The following is a 24,965-nucleotide window of genomic DNA, read 5'->3' on the forward strand; positions in this document are numbered from 1 at the left end:
TCATATTTTGACATTATCACAGCAGTTACATCGACTCACAGCAATACCCCGGGGCTGTGGCCGTACATTAAAACTGTGACGGCCAGGCTACTGTAGCTGCTCAAATCCAAACAGCCGGAGAGCCACAACCACAGTGGCGTTAGCGCGGAGACGATCTCTTTTTGGTCCTCGGTGTGTTCCGTAGCACGCACGCAGCACTTCCACAACGTGCGAGCAGAGAAGTGAAGATTGTTGGTTGCAACGGTTTCAACGGTTGAAAGTTCTTCTAGCTGAGACTGAACGTATCGTAAGTATATAATTTCAAGATGGTGTAAAATGTCTTTTATGGTTTTAATATATCACCATGGAAATGTTCGGTAGGTTTACTAAAGAGCAGAGGAGACATTCTCGCCTAGCATGTTTGAGCTGCATGCTTCTGCTAGTATGGAGTTGCGCAGAGTGTAAATTACTAATTTAACGGTAACCTAGCTACGTAACGTTATTAAGTAATTTGCGGCTGACTAAATATAACACTAAATAAAACATATACTATCAAAAGCTGTGACTTTTAGTGTACAAAAAAAAAGCGTGGCCGGTGTAACGTTAACGTCACAGCTGCAGTTTATAAACCAGCATGTTAGCTATCAAGCTAGCAGCAATATCGGCATACAGTCCGACTCTTCAATACATCAGAATAAACGAGAACTGTTTCCTGTTCATGCCAACGTTAGCTTTTCATATTTAGAATTATGATGTAATTAACATAAATTGGTCATATCTATTACATATTTTCCTAATTGTTTGGATAACCGTTTTCTACACAGAACAATATGGCTGAAAATAAAGAAGAGATGACTCCAATTGAGATGAAAGTGGCACGACAGATAGAGGTAATTCAGATTGTAGTAGTTATATATTATTTAGTAAAAGTCGGTTAAATTCAGCTCTAAAAATGTATTTCATTCCCACCTCTAGTACTACTTTGGGGATCACAATCTTCCGAGAGACAAGTTTCTCAAAGAACAACTGCAACTTGATGATGGCTGGGTGACTTTGGAGACGATGCTCAAATTCAACAGGTTTGTTAAACCTGTCTATATCGTATTCTCTGTTTAACTACTGTAAAACAATTACTATTCAAATTTTACTCGTATTTATTTTTAGTAATTTATTCACTGAATGGCTATCCTTTTTGTAATTTCAACACAGTTTAGTTGAGTTTCTAATCAACAGTGACCTGGGAGGACATTTTGAGGTGCTAATAATAAAATCATGTCTTTACATTTACATTAGGTGTCCTAAACAACACAAAACCAAGTGATAACCCTCATTAAACACTTATTTTATCTGCTGGGGTGCTCTAAAACTGAACTGAAATCCAGTTATGCAACATAGTACCACGGGGAATTTAGCTGCAGCAAATTAATAAATCTAGTCTAGGAAGTTTTGCATTTTGAGACGTGCAGAAGGATCTAAAATAAGGCAGATGAGTCCAGCAAATAACGGTGGCTGGCACTATCTGTGTCCGTGCTATAGGTAATGTTAGTGTAACCTGCAATCGCACTGCTGGTATTTCATTGTTTGGGTGGCTCTCTGCTATTCTGACCCCAACTTTAACCTCCAGGGAGTGTGTGAGATCACAGAATCCTAAAAGTAATCCACTCTACATGTAGGCAAGTGTAGTACTAATATATTTGTTTTTATTATTCTTGTGGAAAGCAACAGTGGTTGTCACTGACCAAAATGTGATACTGGCATCCCACAGCATGTGGACTTCATCTCCAAAACACTAGCCAAATGATTAACATATCAAAGGCTGTGGCAAAATTGTTTGCAACGCACATGTGTGCTTTGTTTTTAACAGCTGATGAGGAAATATTTGCTTTGACATCCCTGATTGGGGTCTCATCACCTCAACATGACTGAATCAGATACTGAAGCTTCCATAACAAGATATGGCAAACGTCAACTAAAAGCCATGTTCACCAAGGAATGGTGAGGTGGAGAATTTTTCAATAAGCTGAGGTTGTGAGAGAGGCAGCGATGACTAATCAGTTTGTGAGTCATGACAAACGGGACAAGATTAGCAAATATCCTCACCCTGTCCCTAGCCACATCATGCACACATAAAGACAGACACACCTCCATTAAGAAAGTAACATTTTGCTGAATTTAAGGGATATTAATAAGTGTCATTAGACTTAGAGACTGTCCTATTGACAACTTGGCAAAATCCAACTGCTTAAAGTATATATTTGGAGGTTTATGTAGACAGAAGTCATTGTGAGTCAGCACTTTTACTGGCTAATCACGCCTAAGTACTTGAAAGTGCAGTAGTAATAAATTGCCTTTATTCCCCTTTGAGTTCAGAGTATTTGTTGAAACGTCTAATCTCTTCCCAGACTGAAAATTTTAACTACAGAAACCAACGTCATCGTTGAAGCTCTCCAGAAATCAAAGACTGGCCTCCTGGAAATGAGTGAAGACAAAACTAAAATCAGGAGGTCTCCAAACAAACCCTTACCCGAAGTGAACGATGATTACAAAGATGCTCTTAAACACAAATCTGTGTACATAGTAAGTTTTTAAATGGAATGCACACTAATTTAGAATTATTTTAATTAAAACATGTATTTATTTTGTAGGTACACCTAGCTAAAACTAATAGCGTAATACAAACGTTCTGTGAAATATTTTACTTTCATAAAGGTTCTAATTTTCAGTTTTTGTTGTTTTTAGAGAGGTGTTGGTTCAACTGTACTTGAACAGAGAGGTGTTTGTCTTTTAGCCTATGCTCTTTGATATAAATGGGCAGGAAAAACTAATAGTAACACGCCTACATCCTCAGTTGAACAACACCTCTGTAAACCAGTTTAAACTAGAACTGAACATTATAACCTTCATGAAGGTAGAGTATATTGCAGGACTGTTATAGACTGATGTAGCTAGGTGTACCTAAGAGTATACATTCTATAAACCAGGTGTTTTCTTAGCTAACATCTGCATGTCATGGCACTCCGTATTTGTGCTAAATTTACATAAATGCTGTCACATTTTTGTACATATTGTGATTATATTCTTTACTTTCTCATCTAGAAAGGGTTTCCTCTCGAAACTTCCCTTGATGAGATTCAGGAGTGGCTGAATGGGAAAGGTGCAATAGAAAACATTCAGATGAGGAGAAACCTGCAAAGGCAGTTCAAGGTAAATTAAAATATATTTAACAATTCCAATTGAATGTTTTTCCAGTGAATCTGGCGACGTTTTTCTAATTACTTGAAGTTATTCTTTTACAGGGATCAGTGTTTATCTGTTTTGACACAGAAGATTCATCTAAGCAGTTCCTTGAACGTTCAGACATAAAATCATTCAAAGACAATGAGATGCTTGTGTTATCAAGGTAGGTTGTACTGCTTCTTGGTTTAAAATGTATCTACAGTGGACAAATGCTGTTTTGATTGAGAAACGTCAGCTCAAGATCTGAAAAGGGGGGAAAAAATGGGAGTGACATACAGTCAGGTCCATAAATATTGGGACATCGACACAATTCTAATCTTTTTGGCTCTATACACCACCACAATGGAGTTGAAATGAAACGGGTAAGGGTTTGTTTGTTTGAATCTGATTGAGCATGCATTTCACTTGCTGAAGACAAAACTGAAGGGAAAATGCCCCAAGAACAAGCAGGAACTGAAGACAGTTGCAGTAGAGGCCTGGCAGAGCATCACCAGGGATGAAACCCAGCGTCTGGTGATGTCTATGCGTTCCAGACTTCAGGCTGTAATTGAATGCAAAGGATTTGCAACCAAGTATTAAAAAGTGAAAGTTTGATTTATGATTGTTAATCTGTCCCATTACTTTTGGTCCCTTAAAAAGTGGGAGGCACATATACAAACTGTTGTAATTCCTACACCGTTCACCTGATTTGGATGTAAATACCCTCAAATTAAAGCTGAAAGTCTGCAGTTAAAGCACATCTTGTTCATTTCATTTCAACTCCATTGTGGTGGTGTATAGAGCCAAAAAGATTAGAATTGTGTCGATGTCCCAATATTTATGGACCTGACTGTATTTGATTATTTTAATGCAGAGTTACTCCGTGTAATGTAAGTATCTTGGAGGGAGTAGTTGTAAATGCAGTATGTGCAAAGGATGTAATATCGATATATTGCCCAGCCCTATCCTCTAGTCTGTCGGACCTTAAGCCAGATCAGCACATTTCCAGAATTGAATAGATTTTGTGACTGTTTTAACTTCTGTGAACCACTGCTTCGAAACTAGATGTTTATAGTCATTTTTGGAGGACTAGTAGTAGTAGTGATAATCATGTCATTGCTGTCCTGCTTTCAGAGAAGACTACCATGTAAAGAAAGCAGAAGAGAGAAAACAGTTCAAAGCGGAGAACAAAGCCAAAGCTAAGCAGTAAGCAACACCTTTCTGTCCTAAAATATACTGTACATTTTGTGAAGAATTACTGACCCTCCCCCGCCCAATACACACATTTAGGGACAAGGAACAACAGCAGAAACATGCAGAAGACAAAGAAATGGTAAGACCCTCCTCAGTGCTAACAAGAGTACATTCTCCTGGCTGGGCTCTGGTCACAGTAATAATTTGTCATTTGTGTTACAGGGTCTGCTTTTGGATGAACAGACGGGTTGCCTGTTGAGGTTTTCAGGAGAGCTTGAAGATGTTTCAAGAGAGGACTTCCATGAATTGTTCTCTGGGCATGGAAAGATAAAGTGGGTTGATTTTACAAGAGGGGCCAAAGAGGTAAGGAAACCCTCCACCACTCAAGCCTTGCACTCAGGGTAAAGAGATGTGATGTAGTAAAAATTATGTATTTTTTACTTTCAACAAGGGCACCCTCCTTTTCGATGGGATTGCAAAGGAAGCGTTTGATAATGCCAAAGAGGCAAACGGAGGGGAATTGAAAATCAAGAACAACAGTGTTACATGGCAGGTGCTTGAGGGGGATGAGGAGAAAGAGGAACTGAAGAAGATCATCGAAGCTCAACAAGAATCATACAACCGGTCCAAAAGCAGAGGTACATACCATTTTCAAACTTAGCTGATCTAAAGCAGTTTGTAAATCATCATAATGTATTCTATTTGATTTTGTGTTGATGTATCTTGTCGGTCTTAACAGTTGGCAGAGGAAGATCAGGTGGCAGAGGAAGAGGAGGCCGAAGGGGAAGAGGTGGCAGAGATCAAGGCAGAACTCAGTACAAGGGCAAAAAGACTAAATTTGAAAGTGATGATGAGGACGATGGTAAGTTAAGCATCTTGCGGACCTTCAAAATGTGGTTCAATGGCAAGATATTTATCCATTCTAACATTGTTATATCATATCTACTGTGTTTTTCTTTTAGCACCAAAAGCCCCAAAGAGAGAACTAGAAGACGCTGATGGTCCCGCAGCAAAGATTATCAAAACTGAAAACGGATCTTAGTCACAAGGTCACACCCAGAATTTTTCTTTTGTGAAAACATTTATTATAAACCGTGAGAATGCAGAGGCAATTAAATCCATTCCAGTGACAGCTTCAGGCTTTGGAGAATCGTAGGAAGTCCACCTGGATGTCAACCTAGACAACAATTTGCAAAGCTCTGTTAGTTTTCAGCCTTTTAAGTCCCTGTATATTGTGCCTCACATTATTTGTGTACCTTATTTCTCCTCTTAGGATGGTTTTGATTTTATCATATTCAACGTAAATTTGCTGTTTGACAGTAATTTAATTACACGTGAACATGCAGTAGGTTTTGTAAGACCTGTGTGACATCTAGAATCTGTTTGCCTTGTTGTTTTTTCCTTGGAGGTTTCCTACAATGACTGATGAGAACGTCTGCTATTTTTATTTTAAGTTTGCATATGTCAATAGCAAATAAAACGTTTATAACAGATCTGTGTGATTGCGTTTTGTCAATTACAGTTTGAGACAAACAACGCGTCCCTCAGTAGTGTAACAGTATATTAGCTTACCGACTTCTTTTTGTGGAACTTGTAAGATGCTGGCAAGTCATATCTTAGTTCTGTAAAGAGATTGCATAGTAAGTGTTTGAATATTTTAGAGAGAAGATGTACTGTATTATTCTTACCTGCTATTACTTCCATTTTCACTCCCCAGTCATTAGCCTTCTTTTGTATGTGCTGTAATCAGATGAGGAATTGCATTTCAGTCTTCACACTACTGATGTAAACTTGAGTCAGTCATAAAAATGAGGACTTCAGATTTGACTTGAGCGTTGTGGGACTTGACTTGAGGCTTGAAAGTAAAAGTATTTCTCTAAGTTTTGACCTTTTCATTGAAAGGACATATGTAAAATCACTTTTTTATGGTCATCAATTAGATCTGAAAGATGTAACCTGACTTGGACTTTCCCTCAGGGACATAATTTAGACTGAAAAGCGCAGTGTAATACCAAGTGCCATAAATGAACTTACCTCTCGTGTTGATGTTTTATGGAGTGAATACACTGCTGTCTGTGCCATTGTTATAGCAGCCCACAAGAACTTCATGTCCATGCCTTGAATAAAAACACATGTAACTGGATAGGCTACAATTATTTAAAGGAGGACTCCACTGGTTTAACACATGGAGATCAGTATACATGTAACAAGGAGAACTACTCAGCCTGTGAAAACTTGCTCACAAGTCAACAGGAATCTTTCCCATCTCTACCATCCATGCCTTATGACCTGAATGTGGCATAATACTGTAGCAGTATTCGGAAAATGACCACTTCTGATGTCAGGAGTTTAGAACTGGACTTGAGACAAGACAGGGAGGGTCTACTGAAAGATGTTATTGGGTTGCATTATGGGGACTGTATGATCCAGAGTTTTTGTACCTTGACCCATAAAATGGGACTACAAGCCAGGATATCTTGGCCTCTGCTAGGTCGATTATTATTATTTTTTAATTTGTCAAAAATCCCCCATCTTTATAGAAGCGCAAAACTAAAAGCCCTTGAAACTGTGTACTCACCTTGGTTGTGTTTTGTCCCAAATGGTGGATTCATTATTACGGTGTCAAACTTTTTGGCATAAGCCTCTGCCTCCAGAGAACACAGGTCACACTGGACCAGGTCCACGTTAGAAATTTCAAATTCCTCTGCATTTCTTCTGAATATGTCCAGTGCATCGTTGTCAATGTCGAAGCCGACGCACAAACTGAAGAGAGAGCGAGAGAGAGACAAGGGAATGAAGCTGATTGAAAGGAACAGCTGTTTAAAATTCTTGTTGACATGATTGAAAACAATGCATTGATGGTGGTCAGATGCTCTCACCCTGCAGCCAGCATCGCAGCCCCGATGCTCAAGACTCCACAGCCACATCCCAGATCTGCCACTAGTTTACCCTCAATGTCATTAAACGTGTTTTGGATTGTATAAAGCATGCATGCTGTGAAAAACAAACAAACAGAAAGTTAACGACAACAATATGCGAGATTAGCAAACCATCCTATGATCACACGTTGTCCCCTTACCAGCAATATGAGGACTGGTTGGATATTGCTCAAGAAGAATTTTTGGCTCTTCAAACGCGTCCACTTGCTGTAGCCAACTCTCCAACTCTTTTAGTTTCATTACTAGCGACTGTGATGACCCAAACCTGTGTGCACGCTGTGCGACAACCCCGATATGTTATTTAAAACCGTTATTATTCAGCTAAAAGAGATGGGAGTTTAATTTTGAGCATGGTTGAAGACAACTTCCTTAACAATGCGTGCATCATCCAAAACATTCCGACTTTGACCCCGGAACGCGTGATGGTAGTTCCTACCATAGACTGTAAATATTAATATTAATGGTCTATGGTTCCTACGTGCATTTTTTGTTTGTTTTATGAAATAATGTATTTTATGCTGTGTCAAACAGGCATTTTAGAATATGATTTAGTTAATTTCAATACAACTGATAACATGATTGCCAGAAAAAATATCAAATAATATAATAATAATTAATAACATTATCATAATAAAATAAATACAAAAATGGAAATGCAATAAACAAATAGGCTTACAATAAAATGTATAATAATAATTAAAATGTGAAAATATCTAATTCAAAGTGTGTATGACATGAAAGTGTCTTATACAAGTGTAACAAAGTGGGATTATATAATTCGATAATTTACAGTACCTATATTCTAACCTATATAGCCCTCTCCGTACAGCATTGCATAGGAGCACTTAGTTGGCTTGATCAGTTACTTAGAAACAAGAAAACAAAACAACACGCATGACTGTGCATTAATCTCGCTTTGCCAGACCTTCCTCCAACAAGGATTAATCAAGGCTGGTTAAACAAGCAAGACGCCCGAGACTCTTGATTAATTTTCACTCATTGCACACTGAGCGTAAAATAGTTTTTAAAATTCATTTATTGACAAATAATTATGGTAAACAAAACATACAGAAACAGAAAATGCCAGGGGCTCAGAACATAGACAGAAATCAATCAGTTTATAAAAATGTAGATTCTGGGTTTTAATAGCTTTCCTGTTTTCAAGATCAAATTGATGATGTAGTATTGATTTATTTGGTAGCAGAGTAAGATAAAAAGCCCAACACAAAAAAAAATTTTTATAGGAAAGGGAAAATAATTCAGAGTCAATATTGTGAACTCATTTCTTATACAGTCTATGATTGCGAAAAAAATGTGTAGGGCCATGACCAAAAAAGATGAAGGGTTAGTACCATGGACCGTTCTCTTAATACAGCCATGCCAGAGTGATATCTCTATGGCTCTGATCCATGCCATAGACAGTGAAAGAAAGGTTAGTACGTCAGCCAACGACAACGTAACGAGCCGTATCGCGAGAAAGCCCGAGAACATGGAAGCAAGACAACAAAAATAAATTTGTGGACATCAAGCCAGAGTGCATGATGGCGGCGTCGCTGGTACGCCGGGACAAGAAAGCCACTGCCACCCGCTTGAAGGCAGACTTAAATCGCACTGACAATAGCTCCGGGGTGCGACAACTTCAGGAGCTGCTCGACGCTGTGCTAAATCCCGAAAAACCAGCGGCGGACACAGAGGCTCTTGACTGGTGTAAATGTCTAATTGCAGGAGGCGAAGGTTTTGAGGATTTCTGCAAAACGGTCCGATCCTATGACAACGCGACTCTGTGCGGCTTGGTTTGGACGGCTAATTTCGTGGCATATCGCTGCCGAACCTGTGGCATCTCCCCGTGCATGTCACTGTGTGCAGAGTGTTTCAATAATGGAGATCACACGGGCCATGATTTCAACATGTTCAGGAGCCAGGCTGGTGGGGCCTGTGACTGTGGAGACAGTAATGTCATGCGAGAGAGTGGGTGAGTCCAAGCTAGCTGCTAGCTAAGCTGGCTAAGCTAGCTAACTAACAGCCAGTATTGTTTTGACAGGTCTTGGTGGGAAGTGAGCTACCTTAACCAATACAATTTCATGATCTGCGTTTGTTACATTCATGAACGTTAGTCTGTTAACGTTGTAGCTTCCAGATAATTATGTTTGAGAACTTACGAATTACTGCCCGTCAGCAACAGTGTTGGATTTTACGATGCTTCTGTCATTTATTGATAGGGAACCTTGAACTAAGCAGCTCTGATTTGAGGGTTAACATTAGCCAGCCTGGTTAACCATAACAATAATTATTGTACCAGCAGCTGTAGCTGGAGGTTTCTATATATTGCCGATAGATGACTGCTTATATGGTCTGGGAGTTCGATTATCGTGATATAAACGTGTCGTGATATAAACGTGATATAAATTTGATGCCACGAAATATTGTGGCATCAAATTTGGTCAGCATCAACAGCAGACTTTGCTGCTGACTGATTCCTTTCAAACAGTCTATAGCAATATGAGAAAGAGGTGTAGCTAGTAGTTTGTGTGTTGCTGTCGATCACACTGTGTATGGACACGGATAAAAAATAAAAATAAAACTCCCAGATTCTTACTGGAATGCTCACCAAATCCCAACCATATTTAAACCTCAACCCAATATTCAACTCTACACTTTGCTGTTATCACAAGTATTAGCCTACATCTTTAAAAACAAAGCAAACAAAAAATAATTAAACTTTCTGATTTAGCAGGGCCATTATGGAGTCCCTACTGGATTGATAGTTAGAATGATTTAAGATTCCTAAGAATTCAAACAAAAAATGAATGATAATGAAGGAGAGAGGGATAATCTCTCTTCGTGAGAGATCTGCAACATCAACAATTTTTTTTCTGACAGGTTTTGCCGACGGCATCGGTTGAGAACGGGGGAGAATGTCCCCTCAATACCTCGAGACCTTCTTCTGATGTCGGAGATGGTTCTTCCCCGCTTTATCCTGTGTATCATACAGTATCTGAGAGATGGATACATTGAACCAGGTGAAAACACTCATGACAACAGTCTTCTCTTTACAAAGACATGAGATGATATACTTTGACCTACTGACCATTTTAAACAAAAGCTGTAACTATGAAAAATTACTTTAAATGCGTCAGGTGTCTTTCAGAAACCTAGTAATCAAAAGTATTCCATGTTCTTTTTTTTTAAAACATTTTATTTATAATGTGGATCTCCTGTTGCATGTCAAATGTAAATTAGGATCTGTTGTTCTAGCTGGATACAGGTGTTTTACAACTATTTACATCCCAAATTATGTTCACTGAGTCTGATGGCCCATCTTTTATCTTGCTTTACCAGACACCTCAACTGAGAGAGATCTACAGAAAGTCCTGCAGCAGCTGGAACCTCAGATATCCTTCCTGGAGGAACTCACAAAGATGGGAGGTGCAATGAGGACTGTACTGACAAAGATCTTGACCAATCAGCAAACATTCAAGGACTTGAGCATGGGTATGTATGTATGTGTATGTGTATGTGTGTGTATGTATATGTGTGTGTGTGTGTATATATATATATATATATATATATACACACTAGAGTTTGTGTTAGACCAATACATGTTGATAGTTATTAAGCATTGCCATACCACAGAATTTTAGTGTTTTCTTTCTTCTTTGTTTTAGGAAATGTAATGTTATTGTGTTGTTTCTTTAGTGTCACACCTATGAACATTTTTAAAACTTAAAACAAAATGCATATACTAGAATGTATAACTTATCGTTAAAATATAAAGAACCGCTTTGGTCTGCATTTTTATTCAAGCCATGCATTCTGTAGCAGAATACCTCATCCAGGGCTCCTTTACTTGAAATACTGTGCTTTCGTTTTTAGTTTTCTATACCTTGAGATTTTGACATTAAAGTCATTGTTGCAATTTATGTTTTGCTCCACTGTTGCAGGCCAAGAGGAGAATTTGTATGCTAAAAGGAACTATGACAAGTATTTGTCAGCCTTGAAAAATTCAGGCCTGGTTTCTGTGGAGGAGAAATGCCAAGGTGCTGCTGCTGATGTTACTGGTGATGCTGAAGGAGGTGCAGGAGCAGTGGTCCTATTGGGTAAGACGACCATTACACTTTATATAAAGCACATTTTCATTAACTTTCTGTCAGCTGTAGCTGTAAATGACTTTAAAAAGGTTTTACAATCCTTGATAATTTGCATTACATTTTCAATTTTAAATGTTTTCCATGCCCTGCAGGTGCCAGCAATCATAAGTTTTCTTTCACATTTTATTCCATAGAAACACAGACCTGTGAACTTGCAGAAACCACTTTTTCCACACAGTATACTTGAACTGTCCACACATCATAGCTATTCCAGATATTTGTGTATAATATCATTAGGTTAAGATAAACAAAAGTTTTTTCGCCAAACAGTTCAGACTTCAGCACATATTTCTAGAGAAATCAAACTTTATATACATCATTTTGAAGTAATTAGAAAGTGTGTTGCAGCCTGTTTTTAACCCATGTTTAATACTGCCGTTTGAACAAATCCTCAGTTTTGCTAACTGTGACATCTCAGGCATCTGCATTTGTTTGTCCAGTTGCTTAAGATGCTGCTAATGGCTACTTGTGGCTAAATGTTTTTCTTGGTGTTCTTAGGAACCACCGCACCAGGGAGCCCAGATGAGTCTAATAAAGAGGTATGTACCAGCATCACACATAGAATAGCTAACTGTTTTTAACTTAAGTTTAGTTTAGGGTTCAAAAGATTATTCCAGCATTTTTATTTTTTATTTTTATTAACGTATGAATAATTTCATCTTTTAAATGTAAAAGATTCACATCACAAGTGACCAGAGCCTACATAGATGTCTTAAATTATTCAACCATCTGAAAATCCAAACGTATTCAGTTTATGTTTGGGATTTCTACTTTTTTAACTTGATACTTACATAATTAAATGATTAATCAATTACAAAAATGTTTTGTTGAATTTTCTTTCAACATTTCAGGTTAGTCTATTTTATTTTGATATGAACTGATCTACAGTTACTGTTAAACATTTTGTTAACCTGTTGGTTGAAATTTGTGTTGCTTTTTTCCTCAGGAGGACCAAGATGCAGGGCAGTCTGTTGGACAGAGGAAGAGGGTTAAGCTGAGCAGCAATACCAAAGGTATATGTTGAAGCAATAGCTCACAACAGGCCGTGGTATGTTGTAATTATCTTACAGCTAAGGGGCGTTATCTCGGCCTGAAGTAAGCGAATGCTTTTATAAAACGATCATCAAGTATGGCAATATGAAAGCTATAGTCACATTTAAATTTAAATAGATTTTTACTAATACATAATAATAACAACCCTAACCCTACCACAATAAAATAGGCCCTCCTGGGCTGGCTGCCCGCATATACCGAGGTGGTTGCTATGGAATGTAGGTAACGTTAGCCTACACTAGCGGCTAGCATAGGCTATTTCTTTTGCTTAACGCTAAAGGGTTAGTTCGGATTCACCAAAATCACACAATAACACAAACAAACTAACCAATCGATACAGCAGTAGACCAGCAACTCCTGCGTTCTGTGAGGTACAATTACTGTATTTTTCAGTGGAGTCTGGTGGCTTTGTAGAGGGCATAGATAATGAAAGGAAAGGTCTATCTGACGGCAAGGTAAAGTGGTGAAAATAATGTAAATATAATGTACACATAATGTCATAGCCGTTGCTTGATTTGAACTTCCCAGTTTTATAAAAAGAAAATATAACGTACTAGTATATGTTACATGAAACGGCCACCTTATTATATGCCTTTTCTGCCCTCAGACCCGTGTATTATTGAATCTCTGAAGCATAAATGCTTTCTTGAGGAGTTGCTGTTTTGGACAATAAAATACGAGTTTCCCCAGAAGATGGTCACTTTCCTACTGAACATGTTGCCAGATCAAGATTACAAGGTATTTTCTCTTTCAAGACTTGCATTCTTTTGCAAGAATGCAAGTCTCATATCACTTTAAGATATATGTCTGGCCTTTTATTGTAATATAACGTCATGGCATAGGCTCTCAGGTAACTGAAATGATGCTTGTCATATATATTAGGTTTTGAAAGCAAATGGAATCCTCCTCTAAAAGTGACAGCATCATAGCAGTAAACCTTAATTGTGTTATGGGCTTTTCTCTTCCTCTCTCGCAGATCACTTTTACAAAAACATTTGTTCAACATTATGCATTCATCATGAAAACACTGATGAAAAGCCACGAGTCAGATACCATGTCCAACCGCATTGTACATATTAGTGTGCAGCTGTTCAGCAATGAGGAGCTGGCTCGACATGTGACAGAGGAGTGTCAGCTGCTGGACATCATGGTCACAGTCCTTCTCTACATGATGGAGAGTTGCCTTATTAAAAGTGAACTTCAGGGTAAGTTGTCCAAATGTTTCTGATGTCTCCATTTTTAAGAAGGAAAAACCTTCAAAAGAACAAAAAACAACTATTAAGTTTGCTTTGTACATCATTCTCTGTGCAGAAAAAAACATGCACAGATGTTTCATCCCTCTGGCCTTTCTCATTTTGCAGGCTCTGATTGAAATAAGGTTGAATTTGTAATTTTTTACTGCAGTCTTTTTTTCATATATACTGCAGACTAGATTGTTACCCTGTATGGCAGCTCAGTGTTGAGCTTTGTAACTTTGACAATTGCCTTCCTCTACCTATTTGTCTCTTTTTGTTGTTAAATGACACAAATGATACAAAGTGAGCCAAAATGCAATTATCTTAATGTCCGTGCGTTTCCTTGTCTCTTTCCTTCCTTTTTAGATGAAGAGAACAGTCGCCATGTTGTGGTGAACTGCAGTGAGGCTCTGTTGAAGAACAACACCTACTGGCCATTAGTTAGTGATTTTATTAACATACTCTCACACCAAAGTGTGGCGAAAAATTTCCTTGAGGACCATTCATTGTTGATGCTGTGGATGAGCTTTGTGTCATTTTTCCAAGGTAAGTCATAGTTGGATAGGTAAATGGTATATGCAAAGCAATTTGTTGCCCATGAGGTCAAACGCAACACAATTTAAATTTAATGATTGCTTGTGCAGATTTTCAGTTAGATGTTATATACCAACGGTATGCTTTAGACAGAGGTTGGCCTCAACTGTTCTCTACTGATAATGCCTCATAGGAAAAGTGAGTTGTTGGTCAGTCTCTGAATTAGGATTATGGTTAGTGCTGCTCACTTGCCATGTGTACTCTACCACGACCCTAAAAATAACACTCACCCTCTCACAGTGGGCTGGAGTATCCTTGTTTTGGTGATTTAAAAGGACTGTATATATATATCGTGATTGGTCTTTAAGAGATTGTGGCCGCCAGGGGGCATCAATCAGAATGCAGACGTTCCTTTTAGCTGGTTTATTGGACTAAATGATCAAGTATGTGTGTGTGTGGTTCTGAAACAGAGATACAGGCATAAATCAGTATATATAATAATTAGATGTCTAGCAGGTATATAATAAAACAAACCCAATCAAGAAGTTACACTATAATTTTGTTATATATGACTTAAATGCAGTGTCATAACAAATGTTCATTACTAAGCAACTACAAACTTAGACATGCTTCCGGACACTATATCGCTTCAAAGATTAATTTGCTCCACATGAATTTCAACAATACACCACATGCTAAATTAAGCTGAACATACAACAATCAGGACTTGCGGAACTCCTCTTCAACATAAACAACGTTACACATTGTGCAAGAACATACAATGGTTTCCAATCGAGACACGTAAGGGTTGTAAAGCAACACCTCCGCCAATACGCAGTGTCACAAACACACGTGCAGCGTGAGGCTCCGCCATTACAATAACGAGCAGCAACGTGCCAACACGCCATCGCATCGCAACAAACACAGTGTAACATTATTATAAGATAAAAACGAATAACAAAATGTCAGTATTACTTACTGGTAGTTGCACGCACACAAACTAGGACCTCAGAATAAGTACAGCAACACTATCTTCTTTATTCATCTATATAACTGCTCAGTCTTTCGACGCCAGCTCTCTCTTCCAAACTCTCCCGAAACAGAAACTCAAGCAGTCTTCATCAGCGAACAGCAGAGCGCAGCGCCGCTCCTGATTGGCTGATTCTCAAGCAGCCAGTTTTACCTGCCTGAAGAGGCCGTCCTTCTTAACAATCCTCTTGCTGACTTTATGTGCAGAGGGCCACTATTACATTGTATGTATTTCTGCTGCACTGCTGCTGCTTTAAATTCTTGTGTTTTAATAGAGATTTATTTTGCTTTCATCGGACACTTTTGATTTCTAAGAATGAAAATCTTTTTGCTAATGTGGAAACACACATGTACACATACATTCTATTATGTACATGACCATAGATATATTTAGGGTTAAAGAGGTCTACACTGAAACAAAAGGTCAAAACACAAGGTCCACTCTGATTTAAAAAAAATGTATTTGCTCATATGAGTATTATAAAGCCATGGATCATGTGGTGACTGTCTAACCTTTGAAACCATTTCCTGCTGTGATAGGTATGAACCTGAATAAGCGGGAGTTGAATGAACATGTGGAATTTGAGTCTCAGACATACTATGCAGCATTTGCAGCAGAGCTTGAGGCCTGTGCACAACCAATGTGGGGTCTCTTAACACACTGCAAAGTCAAAGTAAGTCCAGTGTTTTTACACTCCGACTACTCCCACACACATCTCCCGTGTGCTAATGTGATGATCTTGAATAATTAATGGAACACGCATCTCAAGCATCCTGTGCTGCAAACATTTACCGTCTAACCCTATATAATCTTTAACATGTTAAATTGTCTGTTAACAGGAGACTCGGGAATATACTAAAACTGTGGTACGCTACTGCTTGGAGACCCTGCAGATCTGGTTTGATGCTATTGGCTTCATCGATGAGGTAAATTTAAAAGCCAAACCACTGTGTTTACAAGCAAGCCTTCTCCTCCCCTTTTCCTCATGGCTCCTATATCTCTTCTAGCCTGCGCCAAATCAAGTGACATTTCACCTGCCACTGCACCGCTACTATGCCATGTTCCTCAGTAAGGTATGTCAGAGGCTCTCATCTCTTAAGACATGACTCTGAAGTATATTCTTGTGTTTTTTTTTAAGTTAATTTTTTGATTTGAAAATTCTCAGGCTGTAAAGTGCCAAGGCCTGGACCTGGACAGCCTCCTGCCTGACCAAGAGATGCTGATGAAGATCATGGTGCATCCACTCCAAATCCAGGTAACACTAGAGGCTCATAAACAGATTTGTGGTTTGTATTCATGTATGTATCCCCTCCAAGTCTGTAGCCACATGTTAACTAAAACCATGTATGGCTGTAGGCATGCCTGTCCGAGATCCACAGCAACATGTGGGTCAGGAATGGTCTGCAGATCAAGGGACAGGCTATGACCTACGTGCAGTCGCACTTCTGCAACTCCATGATTGACCCAGACATCTACCTGCTCCAGGTTTGTATTTCTGTATTATAGACAACTATTTGTCTCACTTATATTTATAAACTGTTTTTAACAATAATCATTTTGATTTTTTGTTCCTATTTGAATTTAGAATTTCTCTTTATGTATTTACGCAAGGCAAGGCAGCTTTATTTGTATAGCACATTTCAGCAACAGGGCAATTCAAAGTGCTTTACATGAAAACAGATACAAAAATTAAAAACGGATAAAATACGAGAAAAAAAGTTACAGTGCAGTATAACAAATTAAACATTGAAGAGCAGTTAAAACAGTTAAATATATAAAAGCAGATAGAATAGGAATTTCTCTTTATATGCTTATATAGATTGTTATACAGTGTCAACAATGCAGATTCAGTATAAGAAATGAACGGTTATTTAAAGAGAGGCAACATCAAAAAGATAGGTCTTCGACCTTGATTTAAAAGAACTGAGAGTTGCAGCAGACCCGCAGTTTTCTGGGAGTTTGTTCCAGATATGTGGAGCATAAAAATTAACGCTGCTTCCCCCTGTTTAGTTCTGACTCTGGGGACAACAAGCAGACCTGTCCCAGACGACCTGAGAGGTCTGGGTGGGTCATAGTGTAGCAGCAGATCAGAAATGTATTTTGGCCCTAAACCGTTAAGTGATTTATAAACCAGCAACAGTATTTTGAAATCAATTCTTTGAGGCACTGGAAGCCAGTGTAGAGACTTCAGTACTGGAGTGATGTGATCCACTCTCTTGGTCTTAGTGAGGACTCGAGCAGCAGTGTTCTGAATCAGCTGCAGCTGTCTGATTTTTTTTTTTTAGGGAGACCTGTAAAGACATCGTTACAGTAGTCAAGTCTACTGAAGATAAAAAGCATGGACAAGTTTTTCCAAATCCTGCTGAGACATAAGTCTTTTAACCCTTGATATATTCTTAAGGTGATAATAGGATGACTTTGTAATTGTCTTAATGTGGCTGTTAAAATTCAGGTCTGAGTCCATGACTACACCAAGATTTCTGGCTTTGTCTGTTGTTTTTAACATTGTCGTTTGAAGTTGAGTGCTGACTTTTAATCTACAGGTTTGTGCATCAAGACTGGATCCTGACTACTTCATCTCAAGTGTTTTTGAAAGGTAACTCCTACACAAGATTTATGTAATATTTTACATTTTGAATGCAACACAGATTAGTAGAATTGTGCACACTGTCTTCTGTCACGCAGATTTAAAGTGGTTGACCTGTTGACCATGGCGTCTCAGCATCAGAATGCTGTGTTGGACTCTGAGCAGGAGAGGCCGATGCTTGAAGGAGCGCTGACCTTCCTGGTCATATTGACAAGCCTTCGTGTTCATTTGGGTAAGTGGTACAACGGAGAATGCACACAGTCTACAGAGAGTACGAAATGAACACACCAATTACAATATAATAAAATAAGCCTATGGTAAAATAAAACTGCATTTTAAAAAAGGAACTGTGTTAACCGGCACACTGTTGCTTAAAGTGACTAAAAGACACAACATGCTGTTTGCTAAACCCCACAGCCTACAATCTTAGTTCTGCAAATTGGTATTTAATGTTTGGCTATAATCTTTGTCAGTTTGTCTTTATGTTCTACTTCTCACTCTCACTAACAGGGATGACAGATGACGAGATCCTTCGGGCTGAGATGGTCTCACAGTTGTGTATGAATGACCGTACACACAGCGCGCTGTTAGACCTTGTATCCTTCAATACAAATATGTTAAAGGGAAACTATATTTAGTCATCCATGGCAATCTTTTTCCTTAAGAGTTTTTCCTTTAGATTCCTGAGAATCCCAACCCAAAGAGTGGCATTGTACCAGGGAGTTGTAGTTTTGAGGAGATGCTCTCGGCTGTGGCTGACTTCAAAGCACCGGTGTTTGAGCCTGGAGGCTCCATGCAGCAGGGAATGTACACACCAAAAGGTAGGGCGTTTGTAGTGAAGTTGAGGACATGATTTAAAACATTCATTGTAACAAGTAACCTGTTTGTAACCGTTTTGAAAAGTTAAGTGATGTCACAGAAGTGGCTGGTGTGATTAATGCTAACTAGCTAGCAGTCAGGTTTTGATATAATAGTGCGTTCTATTTACCTCGGAACTCGGAAGCCAGAGCTGGGAATGACGTCACATCCGAGTTGAATGCGTTCCATTTACAAGTCGGATTTTCATTGTTTTCATTAGCTCTAGCCCGGTTAGCCATTGTTAGCAATATCAGTTGATAACAACGCGTGTGTGAACGACTGACTTTAGTGAGACACAAATAAGACAGAAGTCCCTTTTTAATTTTATGTTACTACAGCTTTCACAACTGTTGATACAGGGGGCAGCCATGTTGGATTTTGAACTCGGGCTACTGCGAGATTGTCCGAGTTCCGAGCTCGGAAATCCGAGGTCAGGGGGCATGTTTCCGACTTTGACCTCGGAAAATCCGAGTTCCGAGTACAAATGGAACTTACTATTAGGTACAGGACTCAGACAATAACCTTTCTGAACTTAGATGCTGAACACCCTCTGGTTGTTTGTGGCATCTGCACTGTGGGGTTTCTTTCTGCAGGATAGTGTGAACCTCCTAGATGTAGATATATATGTCTGCTGCCCTCCACTGGCCAACAGTAGTGTTAGCAGTTACCAGGACTGCAATGTATTGGGAATTGGGCGTTCCTTCAAAATTGGGAGAAAAACTACAAATTAATTTAAAATGGGTACAGTGTGCCATGGAATATTAAGCAAATCACTGGACTGTATTTTCTGTTTGAATTGTATTAATATAATATGGCACATAATGGAAACAAAGTTATACTAATAGAACTATCTTACACAATCCACCGAGAGGATATACATGTAATGTATCGTATTTCAGACCACACATTTTATATTCAAATTTGTAGGTCGAAATTAGTAAACAATTATGAAAATTAGCCTTTTAAAGCCTAAAAGCCTTAAGCATTAGATCTGTGTCATTAGTCCTCAGCAGACCACTTGGGGGCAGGCTTACACCACTTGGGTGGAGCAGATGAAAATAGGAAGAAAGTGAATCAATGTCACTTTGTACCAGAGGTTAGAAAACATTTCTCTCCTTTTTCTCAACTAGCGGAGGTGTGGGAGAAGGAGTTTGACCCCATCATGGTCGTTCTCAGAACGGTCTATCGGCGTGACGTCCAGTCAGCAATGGACAGATACTCAGCATTGTAAGTTAACACTATTGCCTTGATTTCCCAATTAAATGGTTAGTTTATGTAATTTAGATATTTGAAACAGTGTTTTTTCATCAAACCATTTCTATCACTGTAAATCACATATTGTCCTTGCATTATGCTTGGCTCCATTAAGTTGTCGGAGTATTCGTGTTCAGTCGTCCCTGACAAAACCAGCCTGCATCATGCTCTGTTCAATGATATTGGGTTACCTCTCTCACCTGCCTATGAAGAGACTTGATAAGAAAGGTCAGGTCTACCGGGTGCTCAAGTCGGGTCCAATTAGATAGCTGTCACGAAAAATCAATATTTCAGTCTAAATTGTAAAAGGATTGAGGAAATCTTTCTTGTTTGATTGTGGTACAGACGTGTACCAAGACAAACGTGTCCATGGAGGTGAAGAAGATGCCTTCAGGGTAATTTTTTTTAAGGTCGCTGGAACGTGCGAAGATGCTAATTATAACGGAAGGGTCCCTCACTGAGTGCTTGAAATGCTAGTTGGGAAGATAACCTTTTTATAATGGGATTTTAGGCCTTCTTTGGTATAGCTTGAAAGTATAGATGGATCACTGATTTAGTTAATTGCACTCAAATACGTGTATGTTTTTCTAGGGCAAATTTGGTGTTCTAAACCAGATGAAACTAAGGCATATTTCTCCTTAAAACATATTAAAGCTGCCTTCCCCACCTTCAGAGTCTGATACCAGCCTCATGTTGCTCATTCACGCTGTTTGAATGTGATGGATTGCCTGTCAGGCTGGCCCTGGTTTTATACAGCTATGATCCCATCATCACTAATAGAGTGAGCGACTGTGCTGCCCGTCAGCTGCTCTGTTGCATAGACTAAAACCTTTTATACAGTGGATTACTCTGAACAATGTAAAATGTCACTTTATTAAACTCTTATTTCTATCATTGTCTTGCTTTATGTGGAAATTCAACCTTTTCTTGCATGTAAGCTAGCACACATCCTTATGGGTGTGGTAATTACTCTGTTCTGTGTGTTACCGATTCTTCCTCCTGATATTTTCTTGTTGATGATTTTGTCTAGTTTAAAACAGTCTGGCATTCACACCGGCAACCCATGGCCACCTTACAAGGAGAGGACTCCTCTGCATCCATGTTACAGAGGCCTAACCAAGCTGTTGCACTGCAAGACCCTGCACATTGTGATATTCACTCTCCTTTACAAGGTGAGCCTTTTAACGACTAGTATTTATGTGGTATAATACAGGGCTTCCCTTGTATCTCAATTCGCTACTTGAGCTAAATAAGAAGAGCTTATTTTTGCTATTTTTAATTGGTGCACATGTAAATATGACTTGGCAACTAATTGATAATGGCATGTTACACGATATAGGTACAAATGAAAAAAGGCATAATGTAGGAACAAAAAGACAATTAATTGACAAACTATCGTTTAAGTCTAACAACATTGGCATAGTTGCGGGGGATAATGTCTGTTTTCAGTATAAACTAATAGTTTGATATGTTCTAGATATGGATGGATCATCAGAACATGTCGGAGCATGTGCTGTGCATGGTGCTGTACCTTATTGAGCTGGGCTTGGATAACCAGGTTCAAGACAACAAGGAGGATGAGGTGAGATGGATGTTTGAGTTTCAACCACTCTCCTTGCTGTCCAGACTTCTGGTGTCCACCAGTGTCTTACAGGGTCTTATGCTTCCAGGAGCCTTGCATCGAGGAGCACTGCCATGACAGCTGGTTCCCTGGCACAAACCTCCTCTCCAATCTGCACCATGTCATCAACTTTGTGAGAGTTCGGGTTCCTGAGACTGCTCCTGAAGTGAAAAGAGAGGCCCCTCCCAGCACCAGCACTGAAGCGTCTTCCTATGGCCAGGTAAGATGTAGCTCTGCATGTAGGCTGAGATGGATTACAGTACTAATGATTAGAGTGCAATGTCACTGTATTAAAACAAGTGGAAGTGAAACTTCTAGTGACTATACTGACTCCCAGTTTTTTTTTTATTGACTGTATGCTTCCTGCCAGCACAAATGGCACTGAATTAAACTAGTGGCTGGGAAGGTAAGTGAACATCTAAATGCTCAAGACCCAGATATTTTTCACAGGGGATCTAAGCTAAAAGGCAAATGATTATTGAACTGGCGTCCAAAAATACACTTCAATGCCAATGTTGCTGTGTATCTGCTCGATTGTAAGGCAATTGTCTGCCTAAAGGTTAGCTAAGTGTAGAGCATACCAGAATGCAGGTTGCTGTCAGTTTTCAGTTCTTTTGGTGTCTTTTTGTCCTCCAGTGGTCAATGGACCATCGCAGTGCCAGTCAGGCGTGGTCTCCAGTCGTTTAGTTTGGCATACAAAACACACGTTTTTATTATGCTGATTTGAAATGATGGGTCTGTGCGGCAAGTAAACAAAACACAATGTGTACCAACAGCATCATAAACAATATAGATTCATAAAAACCTTTTTCACATGGCAAGTAGTGGCTAAATCTAAATAGAAAAGGTGCCGTAGTGTCTCTAACAAATCTGAAAGGCGGTGAAAAGTTAGGATTTGCTCCACCTGCTGTTATTTGATTATCAGCTGATGGGACTAACATGATACCTGCTGCTTCTTATGCCACTTGTGCTTTCATTCAACTTTCCCTGCCCTTGCTAATACAGTAACAAGCAGCACGTCGGCACTGCCAAAGGGAGCGTAGCCAAAGACGTGTCTTGTCATCAGCATGAGGTTGCCAAGCAACCAGTTGAAACTACAGGAAGTGATTACTCCCAGCCAGTCAGTCCTTCAGGTTTTTGAAAAGTTCACATATCAGACTTCACAGCTGTTGGTGACAAAGTTTGGGGTCACATCCTATAAGGACTCATTTTTGCTCCAACTTCCATATTTCTATTGGATATTAAACTATTGGATGGATTATGAAGACATTTGATACTGTTTTTTATGGTCCCTATAGGATAAATCCTAGTGGCTTTGGTGGTCCCCTGACTTTTCCATGCTTAATGTAACGCTTATTGTGCTAAAAAATGATGATGATGATAATAATAAAACTTAAATTTATATAGCACCTTTCATAAAGAGTGTAGCTCAAAGTGCTTTTACAACAAAGTGAGAAACCTCAAAAGAAACCAAAACATGTCAATTAAAACAAGTGAAAACACTTGTGTGATAAAACCAAGCAATCAAATTAGCAACAAACAGAGGCAACAAATATGAAGAACAGGTATGCCACAAACAAGACAATATGTGAAAGCTCAAAATAAAACAAAGGAAAGCACACGAACAATAAAACATGTAAACTATAATAATAAAATGAACAAAGAGTGACAATTAGTTCAACGTAATGTTGGCACATTACAGCAACAAAAACAATCTTGTCACATTTTCTAACTTTTTTTTAAACTAATTACATTTGAAATGCAGGTTTGGGTAAACGCTTTTTAACCGCATGTCAGTATGATTGATGTTGCCTTGACTGAGCAATATTTTGTATGTTTATTTAACAGTGCAGCTCAGGTCCTTTTTGTCAGGTCAGGTCATGGCTATCTTTTAGAAGGCTTGTGTGCCTATCAGGATGATTTGAATTTTCCCCAGGAATATGGTTGTTCTGTGTGCTATCAGCAAAGGTATTCATGAAACCACATCAGCTGAAATTTTATAATGGACATTTAATTTGACTTTTATGTGTATTGGGCTTGTCTGACTATGGTAATGAATCACCCCTCCAATCCATCAAAGTCCATCAGACTACTAGTGATGCCATTTTAGGAGATTGTGTTTGTGCTCAAAGACAGATCTGCCAAAGCACCCAGATGCAGGTGGAATGAAGGGATGTTGGTCACAAGAGTTTTCTCTTCATCGGTTTGCATATTTTGCTGATATGATGTGGGCTTGATACTTAAAATTGTGTGTGCTGTGACAACTTTTGTATCGGTGGGACATCATTTATTTATGTACCACATGTGTTTACATTGTGTCCATATAGCTTTAATTATAGGGCATGGTATTAACAGTGACAGACTTAGGTGTTAGATCACCCATACAAAAACAAAGTTCTAATGATGTTGTAAGGCACAAACTAAAATGTTCACCATACGTACTTTCATATAAACGAATAAATTGTTAAAAATGCTTTGCTTTCTTAGAACCTGCGTGACCAAAACATGTCAATTAAAACAAGTGAAAACACTTGTGTGATAAAACCAAGCAATCAAATTAGCAACAAACAGAGGCAACAAATATGAAGAACAGGTATGCCACAAACAAGACAATATGTGAAAGCTCAAAATAAAACAAAGGAAAGCATACGAACAATAAAACATGTAAACTATAATAAAATGAACAAAGAGTGACAATTAGTTCAACGTAACGTTGGCACATTACAGCAACAAAAACAATCTTGTCACATTTTCTTTGAGCTCTACCCTGACATGCGTACGGCTTATTTATCATCTTACATTGTTTGTTTGGTTGCCTTCATACTCATATCATTGCTATTATTGTTTGTTTTGCTGTACTTGCTCCACAGAACTCCAGGCGTCTTACAGGGAATTGGAGAGAGGTAGCTATCTACTTCCTTTTATATAAAAAGGTTGATGGCTTTGATGCCACTAGCAGCTGTGTTTGTCTACTTTTTGTCTTAATCATGAAAGGATTTCTTTGCACATTTGTTTTGTGCTTTTCAAAGGAGGTCTGCCTTGGTGTGTTATGGTGTGTGTTCAATGCTGTGCTTCAGCAGTTTCCCTCCCTCTTGACTGCTGAAACTAATTACATTTGAAATGCAGGTTTGGGTAAACGCTTTTTAACCGCATGTCAGTGTGATTGATGTTCCCTTGACTGAGCAATATTTTGTATGTTTATTTAACAGTGCAGCTCAGGTCCTTTTTGTCAGGTCAGGTCATGGCTATCTTTTAGAAGGCTTGTGTGCCTATCAGGATGATTTGAATTTTCCCCAGGAATATGGTTGTTCTGTGTG

At 38.8% G+C, this 24,965-nt stretch overlaps 3 protein-coding genes across 6 annotated transcripts in view; 2 read left to right on the top strand and 1 right to left on the bottom strand.

Annotated features, from left to right (window-relative positions):
• Positions 1-169: 169 nt before the first annotated feature.
• ssb (small RNA binding exonuclease protection factor La) lies at positions 170-5,882 on the top strand. Its single transcript, XM_078261849.1, has 12 exons — positions 170-286; positions 804-869; positions 955-1,058; positions 2,382-2,556; positions 3,076-3,183; positions 3,276-3,379; positions 4,330-4,401; positions 4,486-4,528; positions 4,612-4,752; positions 4,841-5,027; positions 5,129-5,251; positions 5,352-5,882. Exons 2-12 carry the CDS (start codon positions 810-812, stop codon positions 5,429-5,431), a joined length of 1,197 nt encoding a protein of 398 aa, XP_078117975.1. The 5' UTR covers positions 170-286; positions 804-809; the 3' UTR covers positions 5,432-5,882.
• Positions 5,452-7,717, bottom strand: mettl5 (methyltransferase 5, N6-adenosine). 3 transcript variants are annotated; one of them, XM_078261853.1, is made up of 7 exons: positions 7,469-7,717; positions 7,269-7,383; positions 6,968-7,152; positions 6,424-6,506; positions 6,082-6,129; positions 5,962-6,011; positions 5,452-5,566 (listed from the first exon to the last, which is right to left on the bottom strand). In XM_078261853.1, exons 1-6 carry the CDS (start codon positions 7,566-7,568, stop codon positions 6,006-6,008), a joined length of 537 nt encoding a protein of 178 aa, XP_078117979.1. In that variant the 5' UTR covers positions 7,569-7,717; the 3' UTR covers positions 5,452-5,566; positions 5,962-6,005. The 3 variants fall into 3 exon arrangements, with proteins under 3 accessions (XP_078117979.1, XP_078117976.1, XP_078117978.1); XM_078261850.1 differs by having other exon boundaries at positions 6,078-6,129; XM_078261852.1 differs by lacking the exon at positions 5,962-6,011 and having other exon boundaries at positions 6,078-6,129.
• A 1,075-nt stretch (positions 7,718-8,792) lies between these two features.
• ubr3 (ubiquitin protein ligase E3 component n-recognin 3) overlaps positions 8,793-24,965 on the top strand; it is a 44,616-nt gene continuing 28,443 nt past the window's right edge. The window contains exons 1-23 of one of the 2 annotated variants that reach the window (XM_078261854.1): positions 8,793-9,300; positions 10,209-10,348; positions 10,668-10,820; positions 11,270-11,425; positions 11,975-12,015; positions 12,423-12,489; positions 13,137-13,267; positions 13,506-13,734; positions 14,131-14,310; positions 15,868-16,001; positions 16,168-16,254; positions 16,336-16,401; positions 16,494-16,583; positions 16,685-16,813; positions 17,872-17,924; positions 18,014-18,147; positions 18,426-18,511; positions 18,595-18,736; positions 19,904-20,000; positions 21,058-21,199; positions 21,505-21,609; positions 21,698-21,868; positions 24,519-24,551. In XM_078261854.1, the coding sequence (XP_078117980.1) occupies positions 8,867-9,300; positions 10,209-10,348; positions 10,668-10,820; positions 11,270-11,425; positions 11,975-12,015; positions 12,423-12,489; positions 13,137-13,267; positions 13,506-13,734; positions 14,131-14,310; positions 15,868-16,001; positions 16,168-16,254; positions 16,336-16,401; positions 16,494-16,583; positions 16,685-16,813; positions 17,872-17,924; positions 18,014-18,147; positions 18,426-18,511; positions 18,595-18,736; positions 19,904-20,000; positions 21,058-21,199; positions 21,505-21,609; positions 21,698-21,868; positions 24,519-24,551 (3,000 nt within the window). In that variant the 5' untranslated portion in view covers positions 8,793-8,866. The remainder of the gene's footprint in view (positions 9,301-10,208; positions 10,349-10,667; positions 10,821-11,269; positions 11,426-11,974; positions 12,016-12,422; positions 12,490-13,136; positions 13,268-13,505; positions 13,735-14,130; positions 14,311-15,867; positions 16,002-16,167; positions 16,255-16,335; positions 16,402-16,493; positions 16,584-16,684; positions 16,814-17,871; positions 17,925-18,013; positions 18,148-18,425; positions 18,512-18,594; positions 18,737-19,903; positions 20,001-21,057; positions 21,200-21,504; positions 21,610-21,697; positions 21,869-24,518; positions 24,552-24,965) is intronic. The other variant, XM_078261855.1, reaches the window with a different exon arrangement.

Source organism: Sander vitreus, chromosome 11 (assembly GCF_031162955.1).
Source record: "Sander vitreus isolate 19-12246 chromosome 11, sanVit1, whole genome shotgun sequence".
NCBI classification, from domain to species: domain Eukaryota; kingdom Metazoa; phylum Chordata; class Actinopteri; order Perciformes; family Percidae; genus Sander; species Sander vitreus.

Bases quoted from the DNA above. Each gene is read 5' to 3' on its own strand.
- ssb (XM_078261849.1), top strand. From the start codon at position 810: ATGGCTGAAAATAAAGAAGAGATGACTCCAATTGAGATGAAAGTGGCA. The intron at 2,557-3,075 runs GTAAGTTTTTAA...TTTCTCATCTAG, and splicing joins AACACAAATCTGTGTACATA to AAAGGGTTTCCTCTCGAAAC. The intron at 4,402-4,485 runs GTAAGCAACACC...ACACACATTTAG, and splicing joins AACAAAGCCAAAGCTAAGCA to GGACAAGGAACAACAGCAGA.
- mettl5 (XM_078261850.1), bottom strand. From the start codon at position 7,568: ATGAAACTAAAAGAGTTGGAGAGTTGGCTACAGCAAGTGGACGCGTTT. The intron at 7,153-7,268 runs GTGAGAGCATCT...CTCTCTCTTCAG, and splicing joins GCTGCGATGCTGGCTGCAGG to TTTGTGCGTCGGCTTCGACA. The intron at 5,567-5,961 runs GTAAGCTAATAT...ATTGTTGTCTAG, and splicing joins AGTTCCACAAAAAGAAGTCG to GTTGACATCCAGGTGGACTT.